This window comes from Microcaecilia unicolor, chromosome 12 (genome assembly GCF_901765095.1).
Source record: "Microcaecilia unicolor chromosome 12, aMicUni1.1, whole genome shotgun sequence".
NCBI lineage: Eukaryota > Metazoa > Chordata > Amphibia > Gymnophiona > Siphonopidae > Microcaecilia > Microcaecilia unicolor.
The window spans coordinates 63,376,490-63,402,625 of record NC_044042.1 but is presented as its reverse complement, the minus strand read 5'-3'; the positions used below and the strand labels follow the sequence as shown (position 1 = coordinate 63,402,625).

At 41.4% G+C, this 26,136-nt stretch overlaps 1 protein-coding gene across 4 annotated transcripts in view; it reads left to right on the top strand.

Annotated features, from left to right (window-relative positions):
- STT3A (STT3 oligosaccharyltransferase complex catalytic subunit A) overlaps positions 1-26,136 on the top strand; it is an 87,700-nt gene that overhangs the window by 5,844 nt on the left and 55,720 nt on the right. For all 4 annotated transcript variants that reach the window (XM_030220742.1, XM_030220741.1, XM_030220740.1 and 1 more), the window contains 2 exons: positions 15,964-16,024; positions 22,242-22,363. In XM_030220742.1, coding sequence (XP_030076602.1) covers positions 15,964-16,024; positions 22,242-22,363 — 183 coding nt within the window. The remainder of the gene's footprint in view (positions 1-15,963; positions 16,025-22,241; positions 22,364-26,136) is intronic.

Genomic DNA, 26,136 nt, shown 5'->3' with positions numbered 1-26,136 from the left:
TGATAGAATGTTATGGAAGGAAAAGTTATATCTTCCTGATAACTTTCTTTCTTTTAGTCCTATCAGACCAGTCCAGAATCTCTCCCTGGTTGATTAATTTTATTTTGCTTACAAGCAATATTTTTCAGATATCACTGATTCTACTTCGTTTTTTTCTAACCTATTGTATGTCACATGTCTCTTGACTCTGTGAAATATCTTTCCTTACCATCAATACCAAATCAGTCCAGACCAATGGGTTATGTCCATCCACTAGTGGAAGGAAACAGAGAAAATAGTTCCAGGTTCTTCACCCCTTAAGGGTATCGTGCAGCCAGGAATGCTCAGTATTTTCTCTGTCTCCTAGCTGATGGTTGTTGGATGTGCAGCTTCTCTTGGTGATGGCTGACTAGCTCCTGTCTTAGCTCGGCTGGAGATGGTTGAGCAAGGGGTGTGCTGGTACCCGAATTTGAGTTTATTTAAGATAACTGTGTCCTTCATTTGCCAGCTAGGCTCTCTTGGAGCCTTTGAAGCTCTGCAGGCTTGTATATGGCAAGTGCATACTTCTGTTTCCTTCTCCTGCTGGGCAAGTATGTTTGCTTTCTTCTGTTTGCAGAGTCATCTGTGTTGGTGAGATAAGCTATTGTTCTTATTTCTTTTGGGAGCCTCTGGGTTTAAAAAAAAAAAAAAAGGACTGCAGCACTTTTAAGCTCTGCTTTTGGACTCTGGTTTCTATTTTTTGGTGCTGATATGACTGGTTTTTGTCTGTCACGGCAGCGCCCATTTTGGCGGGCTTTTGGGCGCTTCAGTCGCAGGCTTGTTTCTGGCTGTCTGCAGCTACAGTGCACTCTTTCTGTTGTCGCCATTTGTGGTAGTGGATCCTTTTTGTTTGCGGCGCACTTCTTTCAGTCCTTCTTCCCGCACTTTACTGAGTATTCCCCCCCGTGGGCCAGTCCTCTTCCAATGTGCATTACTTTCTAACTGACATGGGTTCGTTCTCTTTGTTGGTGATCCCTGTGCAGTAGGGTTGTTCGGCTGTGCCCGACTACATGGAGTTCTCCCGTCTTCTGAGAATTTTGGGGTCTGCTGTTCCCGCCTTCGGGCAGTGTGGACCATCTCTTGCTTTCTTTCCTTGGTTGATTGCGGCTGGATTTGCAGTCTCTGTGTGTACTGGTGCTGTGCATGAGGTCTTCAGTTTTCAACTCTGGGCGCTGCTTCAGTTCTTTTCTTCTTTGTCACACAGTTTTTCCTTTTTCGGTGTAAACTGTGGGATGGAGTGTCAGACGGTGGCTGCGGGGATGCCTCCTTGGCTGCCGCTGAGGATTTCTCTCCTCTGCAAGCCAGGTGCTGATTGTTCTGGGCTCGGACCCTTGGCTGTTTTCCAGGCTTCCGTCTTTGAGACACTCCAGTTCTTACTACTACTACTACTTATCATTTCTAAAGCGCTACTAGACGTACGCAGCACTGTACACTTGAACATGAAGAGACAGTCCCTGCTCGACAGAGCTTACAATCTAATTAGGACAGACAGACAGGCAGAACAAACAAGAGATAAGGGAATATTAAAGTGAGAATGATACAATAAGGGTTCTGAACAAAGTGAATAAGGGTTAGGAGTTAAAAGCAGCCTCAAAAAGGTGGGCTTTTAGCTTAGATTTGAAGACGGCCAGAGATGGAGCTTGACGTACCGGTTCAGGAAGTCTATTCCAGGCATATGGTGCAGCAAGATAAAAGGAACGGAGTCTGGAGTTAGCAGTGGAGGAGAAGGGTGCAGATAAGAGAGATTTACCCAGTGAACGGAGTTCCCGGGGAGGAATGTAGGGAGAGATGAGAGTGGAGAGGTACTGAGGAGCTGCAGAGTGAATGCACTTATAGGTCAGTAAGAGGAGTTTGAACTGTATGCGGAAACGGATAGGAAGCCAGTGAAGTGACTTGAGGAGAGGGCTAATATGAGCATAATGACACTAGCGGAATATTAGTCGTGCAGCATGCTTCTCTTTGGCAATGCCATTTTCTGCTGTAATCTGTGTGGTACTTGCTCTTGTTCCTGTTTGGATTCTTCTTCGGCTTGAGTTTCTGGGGCTGAGCGTGCCTATGCTTCGTGCTGCCTGCCACCCCTCTTTTCGTGGGAGGGCACAGATGTCTCTCTCACTTGGGAGTTTTCCCCGTTTTCTGACTTTCCACACCAGCTGACCTTGTGTGCTGTAGCGGCATGTTCCAACCTCCCTGGTGAATTTGGCCTGGGATGTGCCGTTCTCTCTTGGGGGTTATGGTGTGCCATCCTCTATAAGGCTGAGAGCTACCTCCTCCTTTGGGAGATTGCAACTCTCTGTCTTTCTCACTCCCTTTAGGGTGCAGGTGGGGTCATCTCGGCTTTTGGTTGTTGCTGAGTCGTGATTCTCTCATGGCTGAGGGAGTTCTATATTTATATGCCTGCTTTCCTGTCTGTGCATTGCTGTGCAACTCCTTCTTGCTCAATTCGGTGGGTTTCTCCTCTTGCTCAGTGTTTGGCCCTATTGTTGCTTGTCCCTGGATGGGTGGTTGGACCCATCTTTGGAGGTGGACCATAGATCCAGCTTGGGTAGTCTTTCGTAGCTCGAACATTGCGCCATCTCCCCACGTCGGGCGGGGCTTCTTTTCTACCTACCGCCCTTTGCTTTGTTTCTGCCTGGTGAGCGTGACTTTCTATCTGCAGCTCAAGCATAGCTTCATTACTGCATTCGGAGCGTCGCAGGTTCTGCATAGCCCCAGCTCTGGTGGTCTGGCCTTACTCCGTCTGTCCGGAGGTCATAAGTATTGCCATACTGGGAAAGACCAAAGGTCCATCGAGCCCAGCATCCTGTTTCCAACAGTGGCCAATCCAGGTCACAAATACCCGGCAAGATCCCAAAAATGTACAAAACATTTTATACTGCTTATCCCAGAAATAGTGGATTTTTCCCCAAGTCCATTTAATAACTGTCTATGGACTTTTCCTTTAGGAAGCCATCCAAACCTTTTTTAAACTCCGCTAAGCTAACCACCTTTACCACATTCTCTGGCAACGAATTCCAGAGTTTAATTACACATTGAGTGAAAAAAACGTTTCTCCGATTCATTTTAAATTTACTACATTGTAGCTTCATCGCATGCCCCCTAGTCCTAGTATTTTTGGAAAGTGTGAACAGACGCTTCACATCTACCCATTCAACTCCACTCATTTTATAGACCTCTATCATATCTCCCCTCAGCCACCTTTTCTCCAAGCTGAAGAGCCCTAATACCTAACATTCTATTTGCTTTCTTAGCCACAGCAGCACACCGAGCAGAAGGTTTCAACGTATCATCAACAATGACACCTAGATCCCTTTCTTGGTCCGTAACTCCTAAAGTGGAACCTTGCATGATGTAGCTATAATTCGGGTTCCTCTTTCCCACATGCATCACTTTGCACTTGCAGGCTCTGCTTGTTTGTCTTAGAGTAATGTTTACTTGCTATTTGAAGGAGATCCTTCAAGTTCCTGATAATTCACTACCACCAGTCAGGTTGGCCCGACCATTAGGCCACCTGAGGTGGGGGCCTCAGGCAGCACTCTTCAGGGAGCGGCATCTCCCCCTTCCTTCCTCCATCCCAATTGCAATGTTTGCCTTGTTGTTTTGTCACGTTCCAAAAGCTGGCAGTGGCAGCAGTGATTCCCATGTGCTGCCCTGCGCCGGCACCTGCCTTTTCCCTTTATTGCGGCCACCTCTCTGATGTAACTTCTTGTTTCATCAGAGGCTCAGGTGACCTCAGTAAAGGGAAGAGGTGGGAGCTGGCAGCAGCGTATGAGAATTGCTGCCATCGCTGGCTTTTGCAACGTGACGAAACAAGGTAAACGCTGCAAACGGGGTGGAGGAAGGACGGGGAGGCAGCATTTCGGCCTTGGGGGGCATCTTGCCTTTGGCCACCCTTGCCATCAATTTCCCGTATTTACTATCTGCCAGTAACAGAAAAGAGAACTTTAAAAACTTTGGCGGACCCAAATTGTGGAGAAGTGGCTTAGTGGTTAGGGTGGTGGACTCTGGTCCTGGGGAACTGAGGAACTGAGTTTGATTCCCACTTCAGGCACAGGCAGCTCCTTGTGACTCTGGCAAGTCACTTAACCCTCCATTGCCCCAGGTACAAATAAGTACCTGTATACAATATGTAAGCCGCATTGAGCCTGCCATGAGTGGGAAAGCGCTGGGTACAAATGTAACAAAAATACATTTGGAAACTGATGTCCTTAATTTTTGATATTTTAAAGTCTTCTGAAACTGGTTATTACTTTGGCATTGCTCTCTGACCATGATTGTTTGTTGCGGTTTGTCTTTTAAGAAAAGAGGTGTGGTTTTTTTGGGGTGTTTTCCTGACCCAACTAAAGAAACTCAAAGAAGAAGAAAGGATTTTTTTTTTTTTATTAAATAGACTGGCTGTTGTACAGCTGGCAGGTGGGAGCTCTCTTTTTTTTTTTTTTTTTTTCTTTTCCCTCTCTTCTAAAGTTCCTGTGTAAATGTGTGGTTAAATGGAAATCAGTCAATTTTATTTATTTATTTTTTGGAACCATCTCAATTGTCTGGAGCGATACAACGGCATTATAACATCCTCACATCTGTTCTCCATACCTTTCCTAATAATACCCAACATTCTATTCGCTTTCCTAGCCGCAGCAGCACACTGAGCAGAAGGATCCATTCCTTCTAAATAGAATTATTTGGGTTTATCCCACACATGTTTGAATTCCATTACTGTTTTCATCTCCACCACCTCCTGCGGGAGGGCATTCCACATATCCACCACCCTCTCTGTGAAAAAAATACTTCTGAGTCTGCCCCCCTTCAACCTCAATTCATGTCCTCTAGTTCTACCGCCTTCCCGTCTCCAGAAAAGGTTCGTTTGTGGATTAACACCTTTCAAATATTTGAACGTCTGTATCATGTCACTTCTGTTTCTCCTTTCCTCCAAGGTATATTTATTTATTGCATTTGTATCCCACATTTTCCCACCTCTTTGCAGGCTCAATGTGGCTTACAATACATCATGAATAGTGAAATTATATAAGAAAATAGACATTTAGTATTACAGAAGGATCTTGGGTAACATAGTGATAAAACACGATAGTAGTATAACAAGCAGATATTATAAGACAATTCTGGATATGTATGTGGAGGAGTTCACGTTTGTTGATCTTTGTGGTATACCTTGTTAAAGAGATGGGTCTTCAATAGTTTGCGGGAGTTAGTTCATAAATCGTTTTTAAGTTGCACGTCAGCGCATTCCAGAATTGTGTGCTCAGGTATGAAAAGGTTGACGCATGCGTTAGTTTGTATTTTAGACCTTTGCAGCTGGGGAAGTGAAGATTAAGGAATGTGAGAGATGATTTTTTTGCATTCCTGGGTGGTAAGTCTATCAGGTCTGACATGTAGTCTGGGACATCTCCGTGAATGATTTTGTGAACTAGGGAGCATATTTTGAACGTGATGTGTTCTTTAAGTGGGAGCCAGTGTAGCTTTTCTCGTAGGGGCTTAGCACTTTCATATTTTGTTTTACCGAATATGAGTCTGGCGGCAGTGTTCTGGGCTGTCTGAAGCTTCTTGATTATTTGTTCTTTGCAGCCAGCGTAGAGTGCGTTGCAGTAGTCTAGATGACTGAGTACCATTGATTGTACCAAGTTACGAAAGACGGTCCTTGGGAAGAAAGGTCTTACTCTTTTTAATTTTCACATTGAGAGGAACATCTTCTTGGTTGTGTTTTTCGCATGGTTCTCAAGTGTTATGTGTCAATCAGTGGTAACTCCAAGAATTTTTAGGGTGTCCGAGACTGGGAGATTCAGTTTTGTTGTGTTAATGGTGGTGAATTTGTTCGTATTATGTTGAGAGGTGAGTATTAGGCATTGAGTTTCAGCTGAAATGCATCCGCCCGTGTATGCATGATATGTAGACTTTGGTTGATGTCATTGCAAATTTCCGTTAGATCTTGTTTAAATGGGATGTAGATCGTTACGTCGTCTGCGTATATGTATGGGTTGAGGTTTTGGTTTGATGGTAGTTTGGCCAAGAGTATCATCATTAAGTTGAATAGAGTTGGTTAAAAGGGGGATCCCTGTGGAACTCCGCAATCAGGTACCCATGTGGCTGATGTCGTCGAATTAGATGTCACTTGGTATGATCGTGTGGTGAGGAACCCCTTAAACCAATTGAGAATGTTACCTCCAATTCCGAAGTACTCGAGAATATGTAGTAGTATTCCATGATGAACCATGTCGAAGGCGCTAGACATGTCAAATTGTAGAAGTAGTATGTTCTTGCCAGTTGCAATCATTTGTTTGAATTTAGTCATGAGAGTAACTAGTACTGTTTCAGTACTGTGGTTAGATCGAAATCCTGACTGGGAGTCGTGTAGTATTGAGAATTTGTTTAAGTAGTTTGTGAGTTGTTTGGTCACCATCCCTTCCGTTAGTTTGGTTATTAAGGGAATGGATGCTACTGGCCTGTAGTTGGTTAGTTCATTAGCACTTTTCTTTGCATCTTTGGGTATGGGTGTGAGTATAATGTTTCCTTTCTCCTTCGGGAAGAGTCCATTTTGTAACATATGGTTCAAGTGATTCGTTAGGTCTGTCATAAATTGTTGGGGGGCAGATGTCATAAGGCTGTTTGGGCATATGTCTAATTTGCAGTGAGATTTGACAAATCTTTTGAGCGTTTGGGAGATGGTGTCCTCCGATAATGTCTCAAAGTTGGTCCAGGTTCTGTCTGCTGGGTGTTCACCAGGGTCTGGGTCTAGACAATCAAGGAGTTCAGCATAGTCGGTGGTTCAGATATTTTAAGTCGCAATTGTACGATTTTCTCTTTGAAGTATCTCGCGAGATTGTCTGCTCCTGGTGTGTCTTTTCTGTCTGTTGTGACTGGTGCAGTATCTAGTAGTTTATTCACGAGTTCAGGTTCAGGTCAGCAAGTCTCTCCTTGTATAGTTGACAATGCAAATTCCATACCATTTTTGTAGCTTTTCTTTGCACCGCTTCCAGTCTTTTTATATCTTTAGCAAGATACGGCCTCCAAAACTGAACACAATACTCCAAGTGAGGCCTCACCAACGACTTGTAGAGGGGCATCAACACCTCTTTTCTTCTGCTAGTTATACCCCTCTCTATGCAGCCTAGCATCCTTCTGGCCACAGCCGTCGCATTGTTTCTTTACCTTTAAATTCTCAGACACCAACACCCCAAGGTCGCTCTTCTGTGTCGAGCTTACTAATCTCTCCCCTCCTATCCGGTATCTCTCCTTTGGGTTTCTGCACCCGAAGTGCATCACTCTACACTTCTTGGCACTACATTTTAACTCTTAATGGAAGACTGGTATAAAGTATATTTTTTGGGGTATTCTTTAATCCCCTAGTCCTGAAAGAGAGAAGTGCCTTTCATTCCAGATTTTAAGATTGTAAACCAAACCTTAAGTGCGATAGTTTCAGTTTTTGTTGGGGAGATTTCATGGAGGCCTATCTAAATATGTCTGTTTGGCTGCTACATCACAAGCTCTTAGGAATGAAGATAAGGTTCGGCATGTTCTGTGCAGAGCAAGACCCTTTGGTCTATCATCCATGCCGAGCACAATTTCTAAAGAGGTGGTTGTAGCCTCCATGGACTAAAGATTAAAGTGCAATCTCATATACAACCGTTTCATTCCAGAAAATACAAACGAGTGGGCAGATGACACCCTAGGATAAATGTTCTTTCTTCACGATACCAAGTTCATCCCTCTCTTGACCTAGAGTATTTGGGAGTGAGATTCATTTATTTGTTTTACAGTTGTGTTTTTCTCCCTCCACAAAGTGTCTTGAAGTTATGTACCAAATCCTGCTGATTTGCAGACACAGTTCCTTGATTAGGAGATTTCATGCATATCTGGACTTCTATGGAGGCTACCATTATTCTGGTCGTTAGGCTCGAGGCCACATGAGGCTGTTTCAGATGTCTTTTCTTGGTCAAGGGTTGGCGCTCTCAGAACTGTCACCTGCCTTGGAGTCTTAAGTGAGAGCTAGCGTGAAGTCTTGCAGTCTGTTCCCAGTAGTGACATCGTAATGCCCCAGCTGCATAGTGGTGGCAACAGTGGCAACCTTCTTAGGCTGGGAACTTTCCATCAGAGTTGAGTAGTGCAGAGATCATGGTCTCATTCTAAGATGTCTTGGCCTACTGCTCGGCTTCACTCGGAATAGTTCATCTGGTGTTCCAAGCCTTCAACCAGCTTCTGCATGACTTCTGGTAAAACTGGTTTCTGTCAGTGCCACAGTAGTAGCTTATGTTTGTTTGTTTATTTTGACATTTATACCCCACATTATCCCGAACATACTCAAGTTCAATGTGCTTACAATAAATAAAACAACAGGCAAGATTTACAATACCTTAAACAAAATATCCAGTAAGAGCAGAGTAGTACAAATAAGAACTAAATTATAAACCATTGATCGCCAGTTACAATCTAACACACTTCATCAATGGGTAGAAACCTCTCAAAGAGGAAAGGTTTTTTTTTTTTTTTTTTTAGTCTTTTGTGAAATACCAAGTAATCAGGCTGACCCTTGATTGCCATTGGCAGTGAGTTCCACCTCTTTATAGGTATATAAAGTTTGTGGAGTGAACCAACTTATAGCACACTCTCTTGCAATCTGGCAGATGAAGTCTAAGGTAGTCCCTAGAACCAGAGGTTATATTGCGTAGGGGAATAGTTATTAAGGGATGCATGTGTAATCCACAAAAACTCATAATTTTAAAAAATAATCCTGGTTTTAATGGGCAGCCAGTGCAGCTTGCATAATAACGGAGTGGCTCTATCAAAACGCGATACCTTGAGGACAAGCCTAGCTGCTGTATTTGGGCTGTTTGCAGCCATTTTGAGATACCCTTCTTACATCCAGCATCGATGAAATTGCAGTAATTGAATTGAGTTAAAACCAAGGATTGAACTAGCAGCCTAAAGATGACAGGCGAGAAATACGATCAGATTCTCCTCGGCTTCCAAAGAGACCTGAAGGATTTTTTCACTACTAAGGAAACTTGAGGCTCGAACGTGAGGTGACTGTCAATTAATACACCCAGTACCCTAAGTGTAGTGTCTAGGGGGTAGCACACGTCAATGGTAAAATTATTATATACGGTACAGTCAAAGGGGGTTGGTTTACCACAAGAAATTTAGTCTTATCTCTATTTAACTTAAATTCAGAAGCCCCGGATTCCAACAAATCAAGACTAAGCCTAATCTTAAGGACAATTTCTGGAAGACCAGCCTTGAAAGGGCTATAGATTGTGACATCGTATAAATAGAAGTGCAGAACTCCACTGCCTCCAGTCTTTCACCTAACGGATCCATCATAACATTGAACAGGATTGGAGATAGTTGCAAGCTCTGTGGCACCCCGCAGTCAGACAATATGATGAGAGAGAACACGACAATTTCACCTGATAACGATCTAGATTTTAGGAAGCCGTGGAGCCTTTGGTGAACCTTCCCACACAGACTGAATTGGTCCATCAGGCCTAAAAGCAATTCATGATCAACGAGGTCAGAGGCACTTGACATATCAAATTGCATAACTAAAAACTTAAGCCTAGACTGATTTGCTTTCCTAAAATCAGATACTAAGGTAGTCAAGACTGTCTTGGTACTATAACAAGGCCTAAAGCCTGACTGGGATTTATGCAAGATGGAGAAAGAAGGACATTAAAATGTAATCGTAGCTAGATCTTTGAAAGTGTTAGGGGTTGTCTCCCTTGGCCTTTGCTCTTATAATAGGAAAATGGGGATTTCCGCTATAGGATCTCATGTTAGCAGTTACCACTGTGTAGGTTCCTCATTCTTCAGGTGTTGGAAAAGAATTGAGGGCTAGGCTGCACTCTTGCAATTTACTTTCTGTGGTCCTTTTATTTGAATTTGCTTTTGATAAGCTGGGTTTGTTAGGGCTTGACTGGGGGGTTAATCTGGGGTGGTCTTGGTCAGGAACCAATATTCATGGAACACTTGGTTATATTCTCTCTCATACAGCTTCTCTAAGAGGTTATGTTTAAAGCATTGAGGATATTCCGCAGAAGTGATTACCACTTTGCTTCAACCAAGGAAACATTCCACCTGCTCAACATATTGGTTATTTTACTATTATGCTGTTAACAAAATTGTAAAGTTTTTTTATGTTAAACTATACCTGCTGTACACCGCCTTGGGTGACTCTCTTCATAAAGGCGGTATACATAAATCCCAATAAAAAAATAAATAAATATGTTAGGAACTGGCAAGTTTATGGAGTTTGATGCACTGACAGGACAGTTTCTCCCTATGAGAGTGCAATAGATTTAATTTGTGAGAAAATGCTTAAATGTTTCTCCTTTGACTTGTTATTCTAGCCTATCATGTTGCCTTGCAGAATCCCCAAATACAAGCCTTATCTTGACTATTCTAAGGCAAACGTTTTTTTTTTTTTTGTTCAGGATGATTCCTTCAAAGAAACTGTCTTCCTTCCATATAAATTAAGTTCTGTTCCCCTCGTTTTCAGGGAGTAGACTGTGCAGATGAGTTTATATCACTACATTGACTAGCTATGTTGCACACGTCTCATAAATCTTCATCTAATTAATGATATTGGAATCTGCAGATTATAGGTTCTCTTTTTCAAAGGGTAAGGAAGGATGAAGTAGCTTCTAAGCTACTATTCCCCATTAACTTACAGAGAACTTTTTCACATTTCATTTTGAAGGGAAAGCAGCCTTCTCAGGTATTGACAACATATTCCACTACAAGTTGGCAACTTCTTGAGCAAAGAGGTGACCAGTAGGTACTGTACAGATTTGTATAGCAATGATCAAGTTGTCTCTTCATACTAGTGAAGCACAATTGCCTCAATGGAGTCCATGAGGTCAGATTATTTTTAGAGTAAAAATGATTTGAGCAGGGGTTTCAGAGTCCCACCCTTCATGAAGATTGCTTTACTACATCCTTTGATAAGAAAGCTACGGAAGGAGAAACTATTCTTACATGTTAAATTTCTTTCCTTTAGTCCTATCAGACTAGTCTAAGGTGTCTCTCTAAGTTTTATTGTTTATGCTTCATATGTCACCTTTTGTGAAATACAAAGCAGTTTAGTTCTGCTGTTTCTGGTGTACCTACAATATAGAGTGTTTTTCTCATGTTTTTCAAAGTTTGAGATTAACAGGTCAAAAATAATTTCACAGTCCACATGGAAGGGAAATGTGTAGTCCCCATTGCGTTGTCATTTATAATACTGAAGACCCAAGGCTACATGGTGCTGTTATAGAACAGAGTCCACAAGCCTTTGGTGTCTGCCTTTATCTGTTGGTCATTGTGCAGAAATTCAAAAACATACTGTACATTTAGAAAAGATGTATAAAATTATCCCTACAATGTGTATGTTGTCACATAGGGCTTGTATTCATATATATATATAGGTGGCGGATTGTATTGATCTGTTGGAGAATTGGATAAAGTCTTGCCGCTTAAAATTGAATAAAGAAAAAAAAAAACTAAGTTTTTTTTATTGTTTGGACAAACTTCAGATGTTTGGAATGACAACATTTTCAGGTTGAGTAATCCTAGTTTTAAATTTGAAACGAGTTTAAAGGAATTAAGAGTTATTATGTCTAGTTCTTTATCTCCAAAGTTACGTATTAATGCTTTGACTAAGAAAACTTTTCTTATTATGAAGAAACTGTGAACGATCAGGAATATGTTGTCATATCTACATTGTGTACCAGTGGAAGCTTGCATTGAATTTAAACTTTGTGTAATGGTTTACAATATTTTATATGGTAATGCTCTACTTTATATGTTGGAACTAATAGGATTTCTAGCAACTGGAAGACTTATGGTATCTAAAAATCTTTTACTGTTACAATACCCAAGTCTGAAGAATGCCCATTTGAAATTGGTATTTTCCACCAACTTCTCGTTTCAGCAGCTCTGATCTTGAATACTTTGCCAGGCCAATTAAGAACGTTACTTTATTTTAAAAACATTTCTGTTAGGAAATTTTTATTATCTTAACTGATATTTGGTATTACTGTAAATTGTAATTCGTCAGGATTTGTCTGAACTTCTTGGCTTTGTAATCCGCATAGAACTTGGTAGTTATAAACTGTAACTGTATGTGGTGTACAAGATTTACATGAAACAAATAATAATGTCACAACTAATATCAAAATATATACTGTTTGTAAATATGACAATAAGCATTATAAAACAAAAGCAATACCGCATTATAAAACAAAAGCAATACCAAAAAATCAAGGAATTTTAATTAAAACAAGTGTAATATTTGTTGCACATTCAGATCAAAGTGTCTGTCCTTGCAAGATGAACCAATAATCCAGTCTATTCCTTATCTCTGTCCTCAATCAATAGGATCTCTGTTTTTGAAACATTTAGACCCAACTGTTTCTTTGCTAACCACTGTGAGGTAGCCACTAATCCTCCATTCACCTTCTCTAAGACCTATCTTATATCACTTTCCCAGGGCATAATCACTTGAACGTCATCTGCAAACAGAAACCTTTGAAAAACACTTGTTTTATGAGTACTGGGGATCAGTGTTGTTCAAAGTACTAGGTCAGAATACTTAAGGAAAAGTAAAATTACTGTATATTTTAATACTTAAGTAAAAGTACAGTGAAAAACATTAAAAACTTAAGTGAAAGTTTAAAAAAAAGTTATTGCCTAATATCATACAATACTTTTTGAGTAAAAAAGTAAAAGTACCGCAACTACATTGTGTGCAACTATTAACATTTTTATCCCAACAACTTTATTGCCCTACAATTCAATCCACTTTGCTTTTAGTAAAACTAAATTTTTGAAAATGACTGTCACTCATGAATGTGCTTGTGAGTCATTAATCCAGCACAGCTTGAAAAGATTTTCAGCAACTGCACTAGCAGAATGTGGATTGTTCAGTCTGATAAAAAGTTCCTTCAAATCGGGTCAAGTTGCAGTATTACTGATGTCTTCTGACTGGGTCTGCTGGTTTTAATTGAGAGCATCTCTGAAACTCTAGAGTTGCATATAACAAAGAATACCATGTCATCATCATTGTCGTCATCTGCATTATAAGTAGCGCTATTTAATTCATCACTTGCATCTTCTCCTTTATTTTATTACCATGCTGTCCAATTACAAAGAAGGCTTTCACCAAGTTGCTCTAATTTTTCATCTGATGGCAAACTGTTTGAATATCTTCAAGAACTGATACAAGAATGTCAAATGTGTGTGAACCCTTCAGTCTAAGGCCAGACAAGCAGACTTCCTCTCTAAAGACTCTATCCATTGGATTGATAGTCACCCCAATGTAAAATTTTCCATGGGATGACCAGTAGTCTGTTATGGTAGAGACATATGTCTGTTCACCAAGGATTGCTAAAAGCTTCCAGTTCATTACTGTTCTGTTTGGCTGGAGATCAATAACCAATTCAGCGATGATTTTATGGCTTTTATAAGGTTTACTTTGTTGTTGTTTTTTTGTTTTTATGCCTGAGATGATAAAAAAAGAGATTTTTAAAAAATGTTTTTTATATTGCTAGTTAAGTTGCTAGATTATTTTTGTAGCTTTTTACAGGAATGCATTTTTCACTTATGCTTACCATTGACCAGGTGTAAGTGGTTGGTGCTGGTATTCTATCATGGATTAAGCGCACAAAGGTGTTATAGAATTTGGTGCTCAGCGTGTGCCATGGGGGTGCCTAACACATGGCACCCAGTTATAGGATTTCCCCAAGGGCATTTTGTAGAGCATTTTACTGTTCGGCCGAATACGAATAATGGGCACTGAGCTTTAACTTGACAAATAATAAAAGACGTAATGTGAAATCAGAGATCAAGCGTTTATTTCAGTAGGATTTAGCACAGTAGAGTCCTAGATTATTCGTATTTGGGGCCGAATCAAATCAAATACAAATATTCAGTACAGCCTTAGTATTTAGCTAATAGTTTTTTTAAACATTCTGAGGACAATTCTATAATAGGGCATCTATATGTAGGCACATAAAGAGCGTCTGTGGTACCTATTCTAGAAAGGAAGGTAATTGCCTACTTTTCTTTATAGAATATTAGTGTGACAGGTAAAATATGCCATGGAGCTATGGAGCTAGAGTAAATACTTGTGCTTAAATTCCTGAAATACACATAAATTATAGTATGCTGTCAGTTATGTGTAATTGTGTGCCCCACCCATACTCTGCCCATATGTATACCTACCTGTAAAATACACTTTATGGAAGAGATGCACATATATGCCGGTATTATAATAATTTATGTTCTTATTCAGTGAGTAAATTTTAGCGCCTTTAGAATTACCCCCTCTGTGCCTTATATGGATCTGGAGAACTGTACTCTTTTTGCTTGTTTGTTACAGCCTTCTCTTATTTTATTTAGTTTTGATATAGTGCCTTGTACAAGATGTCAGGGTGTCATATAAAATAACCAATATATAAGGCAAATAAATCAATATGTCATAAAAATCAATCCATACAGTACCTAAAATGAATCAGTTAATACCTCAACAGTTAGCCTATCCCAATGGTTCTTAAAACATTCGTACCTACCGAAGTTCACCAGCACAGTCCAGTAGAATCCATTGTAACTCAATACCAGTGGACTATGGACCTGTACCAAAAGCCTGACTAAAATGCCAGACTTTTAAACTTTTTCCTCAAAATTGGGATGAAAGCTTCCAAACATCTGTGGATTGAGATTTCATATTGTCTGCCTACTTATTGTGGCTGTTTTCCATTTTGAGATTTATTGGGCTTTATTAACCACCTTTATGAAGAGATTCATCTGAGGTGGTGTACTGCTTGGCTTAAAACATGCAGTTTTGTTAAAAATATTTATACTTATAGTCATTTTACTATCAGTGAACACTATGGTACTTAATTTTGAAACAGATGTCTCAAAATGCCCAAACGGATGTCCATCTTTTGAAAGGCAGAATTTGGACATTTTAAACTGCAGTCATCCAAATAACAAGGGGGCATGTTGGAGGCGTGTTTTGTGCATGACTAGGGCGGGCCCAAAATTAGGACTTTTTCAGAGATAATGGAATGAGAAGAAACATCCAAGGCAAAAAAGGACATGTTTCTAGACCTGTGTAATTCACTTCCACGGTACAAAAAGGTGCCCTGATTGAGCTGCTGACCACTGGAGGAATAAGGGCATGACCCCTCCTTAATATCTCAGAGGTTACTGACCCTCTCCCATCCCCTAAGAAGTGAAAGTGATAGCGTATACCAGGCTCTTTGATGGCTTCAGGTATTGTGGCCTTGCCAAATAAAGCAGCAAACAAGTGTAGAGGGTAGCCTAATGGTCTGTGCAGTGGACTTTGAACAATAGGACCCAGGTGTCACTCCCACTTTAACTCTTTTATTTCTGTACAAATATGTGAGCCCTCCTGGAACACTGTACCTGAATTTATAAGATACCTGTAGGTGTGAAGGCTATTGTAGTGGTGTACCTTTAGGTACAGTAGTTTTTTTTAAATCTGTTCCTGGAGAGCTCACAATAATATATAAAGGTATTAAGGTGGGATTTGTACCTGGGTCCAGTGCACAGATCACTAGACTGCCCTTCTGTTCTGCACAGATATCTGTGTAGCCATTTTTGCACAAAGGATGTCAGTCAGGCGTTTTTGTGCCTGGGGTATTCATATTTTGGAAAATGGCTATTCAATTTGGACATTTTCAGCACAAGAATCTTCTTAGGTTTTTCAAATAGGAAATCCCGACGTTTTCCCTGTTTGAAAATGGCTATGAGATGGATGTTTTTTTGAGTGTTATGAGCAGGACATCCCAATTCTGATTTGGACATTCTTTTGCAAAATGCTCCTCGGTGTTCTGGCTGTTTGTCTGTGAAATTCTAAAGCATGCTTTTTTTATTTTTTAATTGCAGCCTGCTTGTATTGTGTTAGATGCTAATGCACTGTTTGCAAATGTTTTGCAGCTTTCTCTACCAGACTGTTTTCTGTTTTGAGATTTGAAAGTGTCATTCATGAATTTGACCCGTAAGTATAATGCAGGATTTAAGTTGCTAATGCATATTACGCACTCTCCTGCTTTAAAAGGATCTGCATCTTTTCCATCATACGCTTGCAGCCTGAAACTGCTTTTGTGTAGTGTATTGTAAATAATTTGAGACCTCTTAGGGAACTTTGGGGAGATGGACACTGGCCTGTGTGCCTGTTTATCTGGCATTCTTAGATAATGCTATTTTGTTTTCTGAGGCCAGTCTGAGGAGACTTTTGCCAATTTCAGGCAGGTGGTAGGAATTCTTTGCTTCATTTCTTTGGGTTCCCCTTCATCACTATTGTGAGTTTTATTTTTTGCTGTATGATTCTAGCTATTTACATACATTGCCAAAGTCTTCACACTTGCACATTTTTCAGATTTTGCTATTTGAAAATATGATTCAGAATGCATTGAAGTATGAATTTGTTTCACTGATCTACACAACAGATTTTACACTTTCAGTTGAAAGAACAATTACAAAAATATTCAAAAAGTAATTAAGATTAAGAAACCAGATTGCTTTTTTTTTTTTTAACTCTAAACCAACACAAGGAGTATGGTAAAGATACTCTTAAAGATCCAAAGAACCTCAGACCTAGCTGATTTGATTTTCTCCAAATGCTCATTCAAACACTGTATTACTTCCCCTTGATCCTCATCCATGACTATAGCCAATTGCAGGTCATTAACAGAAACAAAATGGTGCTTTATTTCTTCTGAATAAAAGACCAAGAAGAACCAAATAGATATTAAAAAGTAGAAGAGATAGGAGTGCCTCTGTGGGACACAGATCTGGCAGTTAAAATAGTTCTTAATATTTGACGAAAGATTTTGTTTTGTTTTTTTTAAATCAGATCAGTCTGGTCTGTGGAGGGGAATGGTTCCCGGGAGAGGGAGGTAAAGAGAAGAAAGCGGGGCACCATGGAGGAGAGATGTAAGGGGAGGAATGCCGGACACAATGGAGGAGGGGGGAAAGCTCAAGTATAAACCAAGGTGCAATTTTTTTTTTATTTTTGCCAAAAAATCTTGGTTTATTTTCAAGTATATACAGTACTTAATCTTCCACCACTGCCTTAAATAATAAAACCCTTTTATACACCACACCAGAGATGTAGTTTTCAAATGTCAAACCAGCATTCAGATCTAATTTCAAACTCATAACCTGGTCTGCTGCAACAATGTCCACCCTTTCCTACCTTACTACAGGCCACAAAGACACTCTCTGTTGGGCTTCCTCACCTGCAGCATGTCAGTTTTTGCCAATTTAATGTCGACCTACTTATCTTCATCCAATTTTTGACACCCTACAAACAATTCACCAATCTGGCTAACTGGATATCCCACCTTCCCCCCCATTGGCACCAAAAACTGAATATCATCGGCAAATGGCCCCGAGTACTTGAAGAACAGGATGACCCTCTACAAACTTCCAAGGACACTAAGGTCCTCCCAAGGGGTATCCCTAATCACACCCTCTCCAAAAGACATTACACAATGTGATACAAGCGAGCCTTCTCTAGAGTAACCTCCACACTCTGGAATGCACTCCCTGGAAGACTATCTGTAGTTCAGGAAGCAGGTGAAAGCTTGGCTCGTCAACCAGGCCTTTAATGTAACAAGTAACTAACTTTAGAGACACACGCGTACGCTACCTTATTTTCTAACTCCTCTTATTCTCTTACCTAGCTGTATATTTCATCTTTGCTTATACCCTATGCTGTCTATTAAAATGTTCTATTACATTTGTTTTGACATTGTAAGTAGTATACTATTCTGATTCTAATGTTGTATTACCACGTGGTGTTCAAAATATTCTGCTTCCAACAACTGCTGCTGTAAATCACACTTGTTTATTCTTACTTTTATTAAGAGGACCTCAGATCTTCCCAGCTTGGCTGTTCTATTCAGAACTCTTTTGCATAATATTTTCTTACATGCGCTCAAGCTGTTTTCTGGAAGTATTTCTTATCACCGGTCCTATATTTGCTATCAAATTCTTTCAGAGGTCAGGATTCTAAATCACTGAAAAAAACTCCCACTCGGAGAAAAACCAGTGATTCCTGCCCTCTGAAACACAGCTTCCCCTTGTGTCAAGCAGAATATTTTCTGCAACTGATTCTGTCCTACATTTACATTTAAATAGGGTTAAATGCAGTGCTCAATCTCCCAGCTTTTTGTTTGTAGGATCTCTATTCTCCCCAAACATAAACAGTCTGTACTTAGCTTCAGGGTATTCCGTGAACCGCCAGCTACAAGCTGTTCCGTGAACCACCAGCTACAAGCTGCATGTCACTGCTTCTTTCCTCTTTCCCATTGTGATGTATTCTGATTCCTTCTGTCCCTTCAACAAGAACGTCTCGTTTCGCTGCTCTCACTGCTGCGTCAGGAAGGAAACACTATCTCTGATGTCCCATCACAATGGGAAAGAGGAAAGAAGCAGTGACATGCAGCTTGTAGCTGGTGGTTCACGGAACAGCTTGTAGCTGGCGGTTCACGGAATACCCTGAAGCTAAGTACAGACTGTTTATGTTTGGGGAGAATAGAGATCCTACAAACAAAAAGCTGGGAGATTGAGCACTGCATTTAACCCTATTTAAATGTAAATGTAGGACAGAATCAGTTGCAGAAAATATTCTGCTTGACACAAGGGGAAGCTGTGTTTCAGAGGGCAGGAATCACTGGTTTTTCTCCGAGTGGGAGTTTTTTTCAGTGATTTAGAATCCTGACCTCTGAAAGAATTTGATAGCAAATATAGGACCGGTGATAAGAAATACTTCCAGAAAACAGCTTGAGCGCATGTAAGAAAATATTATGCAAAAGAGTTCTGAATAGAACAGCCAAGCTGGGAAGATCTGAGGTCCTCTTAATAAAAGTAAGAATAAACAAGTGTGATTTACAGCAGCAGTTGTTGGAAGCAGAATATTTTGAACACCACGTGGTAATACAACATTAGAATCAGAATATTTCACCAGTGGTCCCTATTTAGGCATTATTGTGGTTTAACACAAAGTAGTATACTATGCCATACTCTGTATTGTTGTTTGAATATTTTTACTGCTGTAATTGTCTATTGTTTGTGTTTGATTTATTCTTACTGTACACTTCTTTGAGTGAATTTTTTCAAAAAGGCGGTAAATAAATCCTAATAAATAATAAAAATATACAATAGGAGATCCCGAAAGATGATATGGAATCATGGGCATCGGCATTCAAGCTAAAATTAAACAGGGAAAAAACTAAATTTGTAGTCTTAACATACCCGTTTCATTCCTCCCTTACTAAAGAATTCACCATAGACAAATGCAGATATCTTTTAGAATATGAAAATCCTGGGTATAATACTCTGTCAACACCTTTCTTTTGAGCCTCAAGCATCAGCAGTGGTAATGAGTCTTTAAAGCTTTATGGCAGTTGAAAAGAATCAGACCTTTTTTTCTCAGAATTATTCAGAAACTTAGTTCAAACTCTAGTAATGTCCCATTTTGACTATCTCAACACAGTTTATGTGGGCTGCAAAGACAAAATAGTGAAGAAGTTACAAACTGCTCAAAACACAGCGGCATGACTTATTTGTTTTGTTTCATAATTTAACAAAGCCTCTCCATTGCTTCATTTATTACATTGGCTTCCAATTAAAGCTAGGATAGCTTATAAATTTTGTGTATTTGCCTTCCAAATCATTTATGGATTGATACTGGATTACATGCTTCCCTTGATTGAACTTCCTGCTTGTAACTGCATCCAGGGATACAGGGACTTCTACTTCTTCATTACCCTAACTGTAAGAAGATTATATATAAATCAGTCCTTTCAGCTGACTTTTTGTATCGATGTACTAAGTAATGGAATTCATTACCAAAAAACTTCAAAGGTATCCAAGATTATAGTAGCTTCCGGAAATCACTAAAATTCTTTCTTTTCAAAAAGTTCTTACAATAAAAAAATGACTTCTAATCCAATCTTATATAGTCCTTGAATATTTCTCTATATCTTTCATAAAACTAAACTGAAATTTAATCATTCTGTAGCATTGTGAAACAATTCACATGTTTTCTGTTTTGACTTATAAGAATACATTATGCTTAATTGCAGTCAACTGCGCTATACAGTATGTATTTCTTTAAATATTTGTATCTGTAAACCACATTGAACCTAAACATTGTTTGGGAAAATGTGGGATACAAATGTCTAAATAAATATTGCCGCTAAGAGCTCCAGATTAATATTAAATAATAAAAGAGGAAGCAAGGAGTTTCAGGTTTTATACAAAGCATTGCCCCCCCTTATCTTTGACCATTGGGTTTTAAAAATGATCTGGCAGAGATAGACTTCATGTACTTGAATTTCCCCCTTCCCCCCCTCCCCTTTCACAGAGTCCTGAAAGATGTTAGATAAGAAGGTGGGGGATTCCCTCCTCTCTGTGCATCTGGTGAATAAGAAGGCTGATCTCTGGAAGGCTCCTGGATTCAAGAAAAAGTAGCTTACGCACCACTCGGTGGTGATCAAGTCCACTGTCAGAGCTAAAATATTCGAGTTTCATTCTTTCTTGCCTCCAGAGAGAGATGCTAGGACATTGGATTTTCTTGGGAGGAAGGTATTCCAGATTGTGCTTTTCCTGCATAGCTTCTTGTCAGCTCTTCATGGGCCTATACATGCAAAATTACTCACTGAATTGAATATTGGAGTACTCCAGGGATCTTTGCAAGGACTAATGCTTTTTAACATATTTTATAAATGACCTAGAAATGGAATAATGAGTGATAAGATCAAATTTGTGGTCTGATGCTCCTGGAGAGCCTCTTAAAGGAGCCAGTTTAATCCCTTATTTGGCAGCTTGATCCTCTTATAGTAGTGTAAGACTACTGAAGTGGAGCTTTGGCCACCATTTTGAAACTGGGAACTGACAGAAAAGGAGCAAACAGGGATTACTCTTGCTCCCCGCCCCCCCGACCGCCGCTACCTACTAGGGAGATCCGTAATGTTAGAGAAGATTGAGGTGGAGGGGGGAGGAGAGTATTGAAAAAAGGGGAATCAGGAGTTGGGGAATATTAAAGAAGGGGTGTGGAAGGGTGTTTTACCGCATGAACCCTTTAAAAGAGAATGATTTGGGGCCCGTTATCTGCATTTCTATGGCCAGGCATCCAAAAGCTTCTGGCTCCAGCAGTGAAAAATTACATTTACTGTGTGAGTGGCAAACCACTTGGACTACCAGGGACCAGTGGGTCACCAGGGACTATTTTAGTGAGGTCAGTGGAAAGGACAAGTTCAGGGCTCCACCTGCACTACCATGAATAATTTTTATGTAGTTGGAGGAGGAGGAAGGGTGGTCTAAGGGGGGTATTGGGGTATATAAAGTTCTGGGGCCCCCAGGGAAACTTTGCAGGGCGGTATAGCGGTTGGGGAAGAGAGGAACTAAGAGTCTATCAGGCCTGTTTTTGTCTCCCTGTTGCTGTTTGAGCTAATCCCTGTTCATCCACTGCCAGGAAAGGGATGCAACAAACAGCTGCATGTTACTGTGGAAGTATGGTAGTACTGTTTTTTCTCATAGCACACGTTTTTTTAATGCTGAGGTGATGCGCATTCGATTAATTTACTGCATTGTGAATATAAGTTTTTTAGCACATGGGTTAGAATGCCATTAGTGATTTTGATTAACTGCTAACAGAATTGAAGCTTGAACAGTTTCTAGAATATTTGAAATAATGTTAATTGAGTGGACTTACGTTATTGACATGTTACACTAGTAAAGGTACTGTGGTAGTAACTCTTAATGCTTTCTGCATCTTCTAGTTAACAAAAGTGAAACGAATAACACAGTACTAGAATTTGAAAAGTCTTGTGGTTTTCACTGTGATGTCATTGTATCTCCTTAGCAGATTGCCTTGGGGTAAGACTCCTCATGCTTTTAGACCAGGGCTTCTCAGCTCAGTCTTTGGGTACATCTAACAAGGAATATGTATGAGATAAATTTGCTTGCACTGCTCCCATACTGGCTAGGTGTGTCCTAAGGATGAAGTTGAGAACCCCCATTTTAAAACTAAAGGAGCTGCCTCAGTTTGGTCAAAGAGGGTCATGAGGCTTGCTCCTTGGAGTTCAGATATGGAGCTAAGTCAGAAGAGAGGTTAACGGGGTAGATGTGAAGCTGCCACAGCAATCAGTATGAATGGCATGCTCCAGAAATGCAAAGGTCATGAATGTCAATTCCTGTTACAGGTACTTTAATTATCGTACAACTCGTTTCCTGGCTGAAGAAGGCTTTTATAAATTTCACAACTGGTTTGATGACCGGGCCTGGTACCCTTTGGGGAGGATCATTGGCGGAACCATTTACCCAGGTAAAAATATGAAGTGAAACTTGCATTGTGGACGAGCTTTGTTTTAAGGTCCACACCTTCTTAGAGGTTTATACTAGAGCTCTGGGAGAGCTGTTCTGCCTTAGTGATGTGTGATGGCATCATCTACGTGAGTGGCAGAGCAGAGCACTTCTGTGCAGAAGACTCATTCATATGTTGTCCACTTGAGTGCCTGATCAATCCTGATGTCTATAGAAACCATCTGTTAAGTTAAGCAACAGTGTTTTCTTTGTAAAATGTGGTGTCATGCTAGCGAGCTTATTCTTGAATGAGGATCAGTTTAGCATTCCTTGGTGCTTGCCTTTAGTCAAAAAAACATTATTGTTTTAATCTGTGCAAGAAGTAACAGTTTTTTCCTTAGCTTCAGCAGCAGATGAATCCAGGAACTGATGGGTTGCATCAGTCTACCAGCAGGTGGAGATAGAGAACACTAAAAACATAGGCAGTGACCCACTGTACTGATCCTTCTCCATCTCCAGCAGTGGTGGACGAAGCTTGGTCAGCTCCTGGATTCCTGTTTTGAGGGGGCTTCTGGGGTGCCAGTTGAGCTGGAGTGTGTGGCTGGTGGTGCCCACTTTAAAGGCATACTTTTGTCGGGTCCCTGCCTTACCCTGATTCCCCTGTTCCCAGTTGTGTGCTTGTGCTGTGGCTCCTATGTCGGTCTGATGTTTGGTTGTCTGTGAGAAAAAAAAAAACGACGGCACTCAGGCAGCACTTCCCAGACCCCAAAGCTCATTTGGACCGGGCGCTGGAGGATTGGGACACCGTTGCAGCTCATCCGGGTACGGGTTTGCCGCCCTAGTTGTTAGAGTGAGTGCTGCTATCTTTTTTTTCTGCCGGTCCCCGCGTTCACCCTTGCTGTTAGAGCTGCCGATCATGGCAGCTGAGATTGCCAAGTGCTGTTTGCACTGAGGAAAAAGGCGCAGTGTAGCGGGTCTCTGCAGCTCCGGCTGCATGGAGGATTCGGGGGGCAGCGGTGATATCTGAGGGTATTTCCTGCGCTCCGCAGCTCGTGGCGGGTGCCATTTTGGATTATCCGGGGGATGCGGCCTGCATGGTCCTGGAGGCAGAGGAGCGCACGGGGCTAGTGAAGAGGCTAGCAGAGGGCAGCCAGTTGCCACAGAGGTCTCGGGGGCCAGTTTCATTGGAGAATGTGGCTGCTCAGGGGGAACCGTTTCCCCCCGAGTTTATTTTACTATTGCAGCAGGCATTTTTATTAAAAAATGGTTCTCCAGGTGCTTCAGCGTTTCCCTTGCAGTTTTCGCTCCCATCAAGCCAAATGGGGTCGGGATTGGGAGTTGGAGGCCGCCATCATTCTGGCTTGGTCAGAGATTCATCTTCTTCTGTTATCTGTGGCCCCCATCGCTGGTCTGGACAACATATGTGCGGATTTTCTCAGTCACGCTCTAGATCCCGCGGAATGGGAGTTGGCTACTGAAGCGTTTCAGCAGATTTGCAACAAGTGGGGCACTCCAGGGATAGATCTCATGGCGCCCAGTTCCATCTCCAAAGTTGTGCGATTCTTCAGCAGTAGACGAGAGATCGGTTTGGAGGGGCTGGATGCCCTCTCTCAACCGTGGCCACATTACACGCTTCTCTATGTGTTTCCCCCTTGGCCATTAAATCGGTCGAGTTCTTCAGCAGATTCGTCTTCACTCGGGCCTGGTGATTCTTGTGGCTCCAGATTGGCCGCGGCGTCCGGTGTATGCAGATTTGAGGCACCTTCTAGTTGAGGAGCTGTTCCGTCTTCCACTTCTTCCGGATCTCCTGCATCAGGGTCCAGTGGCTATGGAAGATCATTGCCGCTTTGGTCTTAAAGGCTTGGCTCTTGAGAGGGCAAAGTTGCGAAAGAAAGGTTATTCGGATGAACTGATAGTGACTTTGCTGAGGGCTCGCAAGCGGTCTACGACTACAGCTTACACTAGGGTTTGGCGTGTTTTTGAAGCGTGGTGTGAAGCACAAGCATAGTCGCCGATGCGAGCGGTTTCCCAGATGTTGGCTTTCTTGCAAGAAGGTTTGAAAAAAGGGCTAGCCTATAATTCTGTGCGGGTACAGGTAGCAGCGCTGGCGTGTTTCAGAGACTGGATGGCGGGTACATCGATTGCGGCCCATCTAGACGTGCAGTTCTTGCGGGGAGTCTCAAAGCTTCGGCGCCGTTGCGTTGTCCATGCCCTACGTGGAGTTTGAAGCTAGTTTTGCATGCGTTGCAGTCAGCGTCTTTTGAGCCTCCTTTGGCAGGCATCAGAAAAAGATCTTATGCTTAAAGTGGTGTTTTTGGTGGCTATGGCGTCAGCTCGGAGGGTGTCGGAGATTCGGGTCCTGTCGTGTCATGATCCTTTCTTACAGTTTTTGTAGTCCGGGGTTACGGTGCGTACGGTACCTTTTTTTCTTCCTAAGGTCATGTCGGTGTTTCATTTGAATCGGGCGCTTTTTCTACCCTCTTTTTGGAAAGAGGATTGTCCGGATTCTTTTCAGCGATTACGTCTTTTGGATGTCCATCCCGTTCTTTGGCAGTACTTGCAGATGTCAAATGAGTTTTGGTGTTCCGATCACTTGTTTGTCCTTTTTGCTGGACCGCAACAGGAGTTTGCTGCTTCTAAGGCCATGGTGGCAAGGTGGCTTAAAGAGGCGATTGTTTCAGCTTACCTTTTGTCGGGGAAGTCTCCTCCAGAAGCGCTGAAAGCCCATTCCAGTCGGGCGCAGGCTTCTTCTTGGGTGGAGACGAGCCTGTTGTCTGTACTCGAAATTTGTCGGGTTGTGACGTGGGCGTCGCATCTTTCTTTTGCTAAACATTATCGTTTGGATGTGGCAGCAGGAGAAGACGCGCGCTTTGGGGCAGCGGTTCTCTCTTGGGTAGCTGCAACTTCCCGCCCAGTTTAGGGAGTGCTTGGGTACATCCCACCAGTTCTTGGATTCATCTGCTGCTGAAGCTAAAGAAGGAAAAATTAAGACATACCTGATAATTTTCTTTCCTTTAGTCGCAGCAGATGAATCCAGGATCCCTCCCTGTTGCAGTCTGTGTTCAAATTCAGCAAATTTGTGTTAGGCTATGCCATTGGTTACTTGTTTTGATCTTTATTCACTCCGGTTGAGTGTGTTTTCTGGTTTTTTTGTGAGTTGCGTGATGTTCCTGTTCTTTTCTCTGCTTTGGGATTTGTGCTATATTAAAGGGAGAAGGATCAGTACACAGAGGGTCCCTGCCTGTGTTTTAGTGTTCTTTATCTCCATCTGCTGGTAGACGGATACAACCCACCAGTTCCTGGATTCATCTGCTGCGACTAAAGGAAAGAAAATTATAAGGTATGTCTTAATTTTTCCTTATTCTTTCCAACAATTATACAAAAGGGGTTAAGAATATCTCTCCATCTTGGGGGGGGGGGGGGAGGGGGTGCAAAATAGCTCACTGAAAAATTAACAGAATTGGCATGAGAGAAAAATCAGTAAGAAGACACATTGAGTTTGAAAACGGAGCAGATTGGACTGGGGATTCCAGAGAAATAAAGCCCTCCCTCCCCCCCCCCCCAAAAAAAAAAAAAAGAAAGGCCTAGTGCATTTTTGTGGGAGGAGAATGAAATGTAGCAGGTAGAGACCAAGGCAAAGCAGTTTGAAAGTTGGAAATCCCTACTTTTATTTTTTTCCAAGCCCCAAAACTACCCCTTGCAATTGTCTCACTGCTCTATAAATTGTCCTGTCCCTCAAAAATACCCCCTGCAACTACCCCATACCCCAAAACTCTCCTCTGCAACAGCTTATCA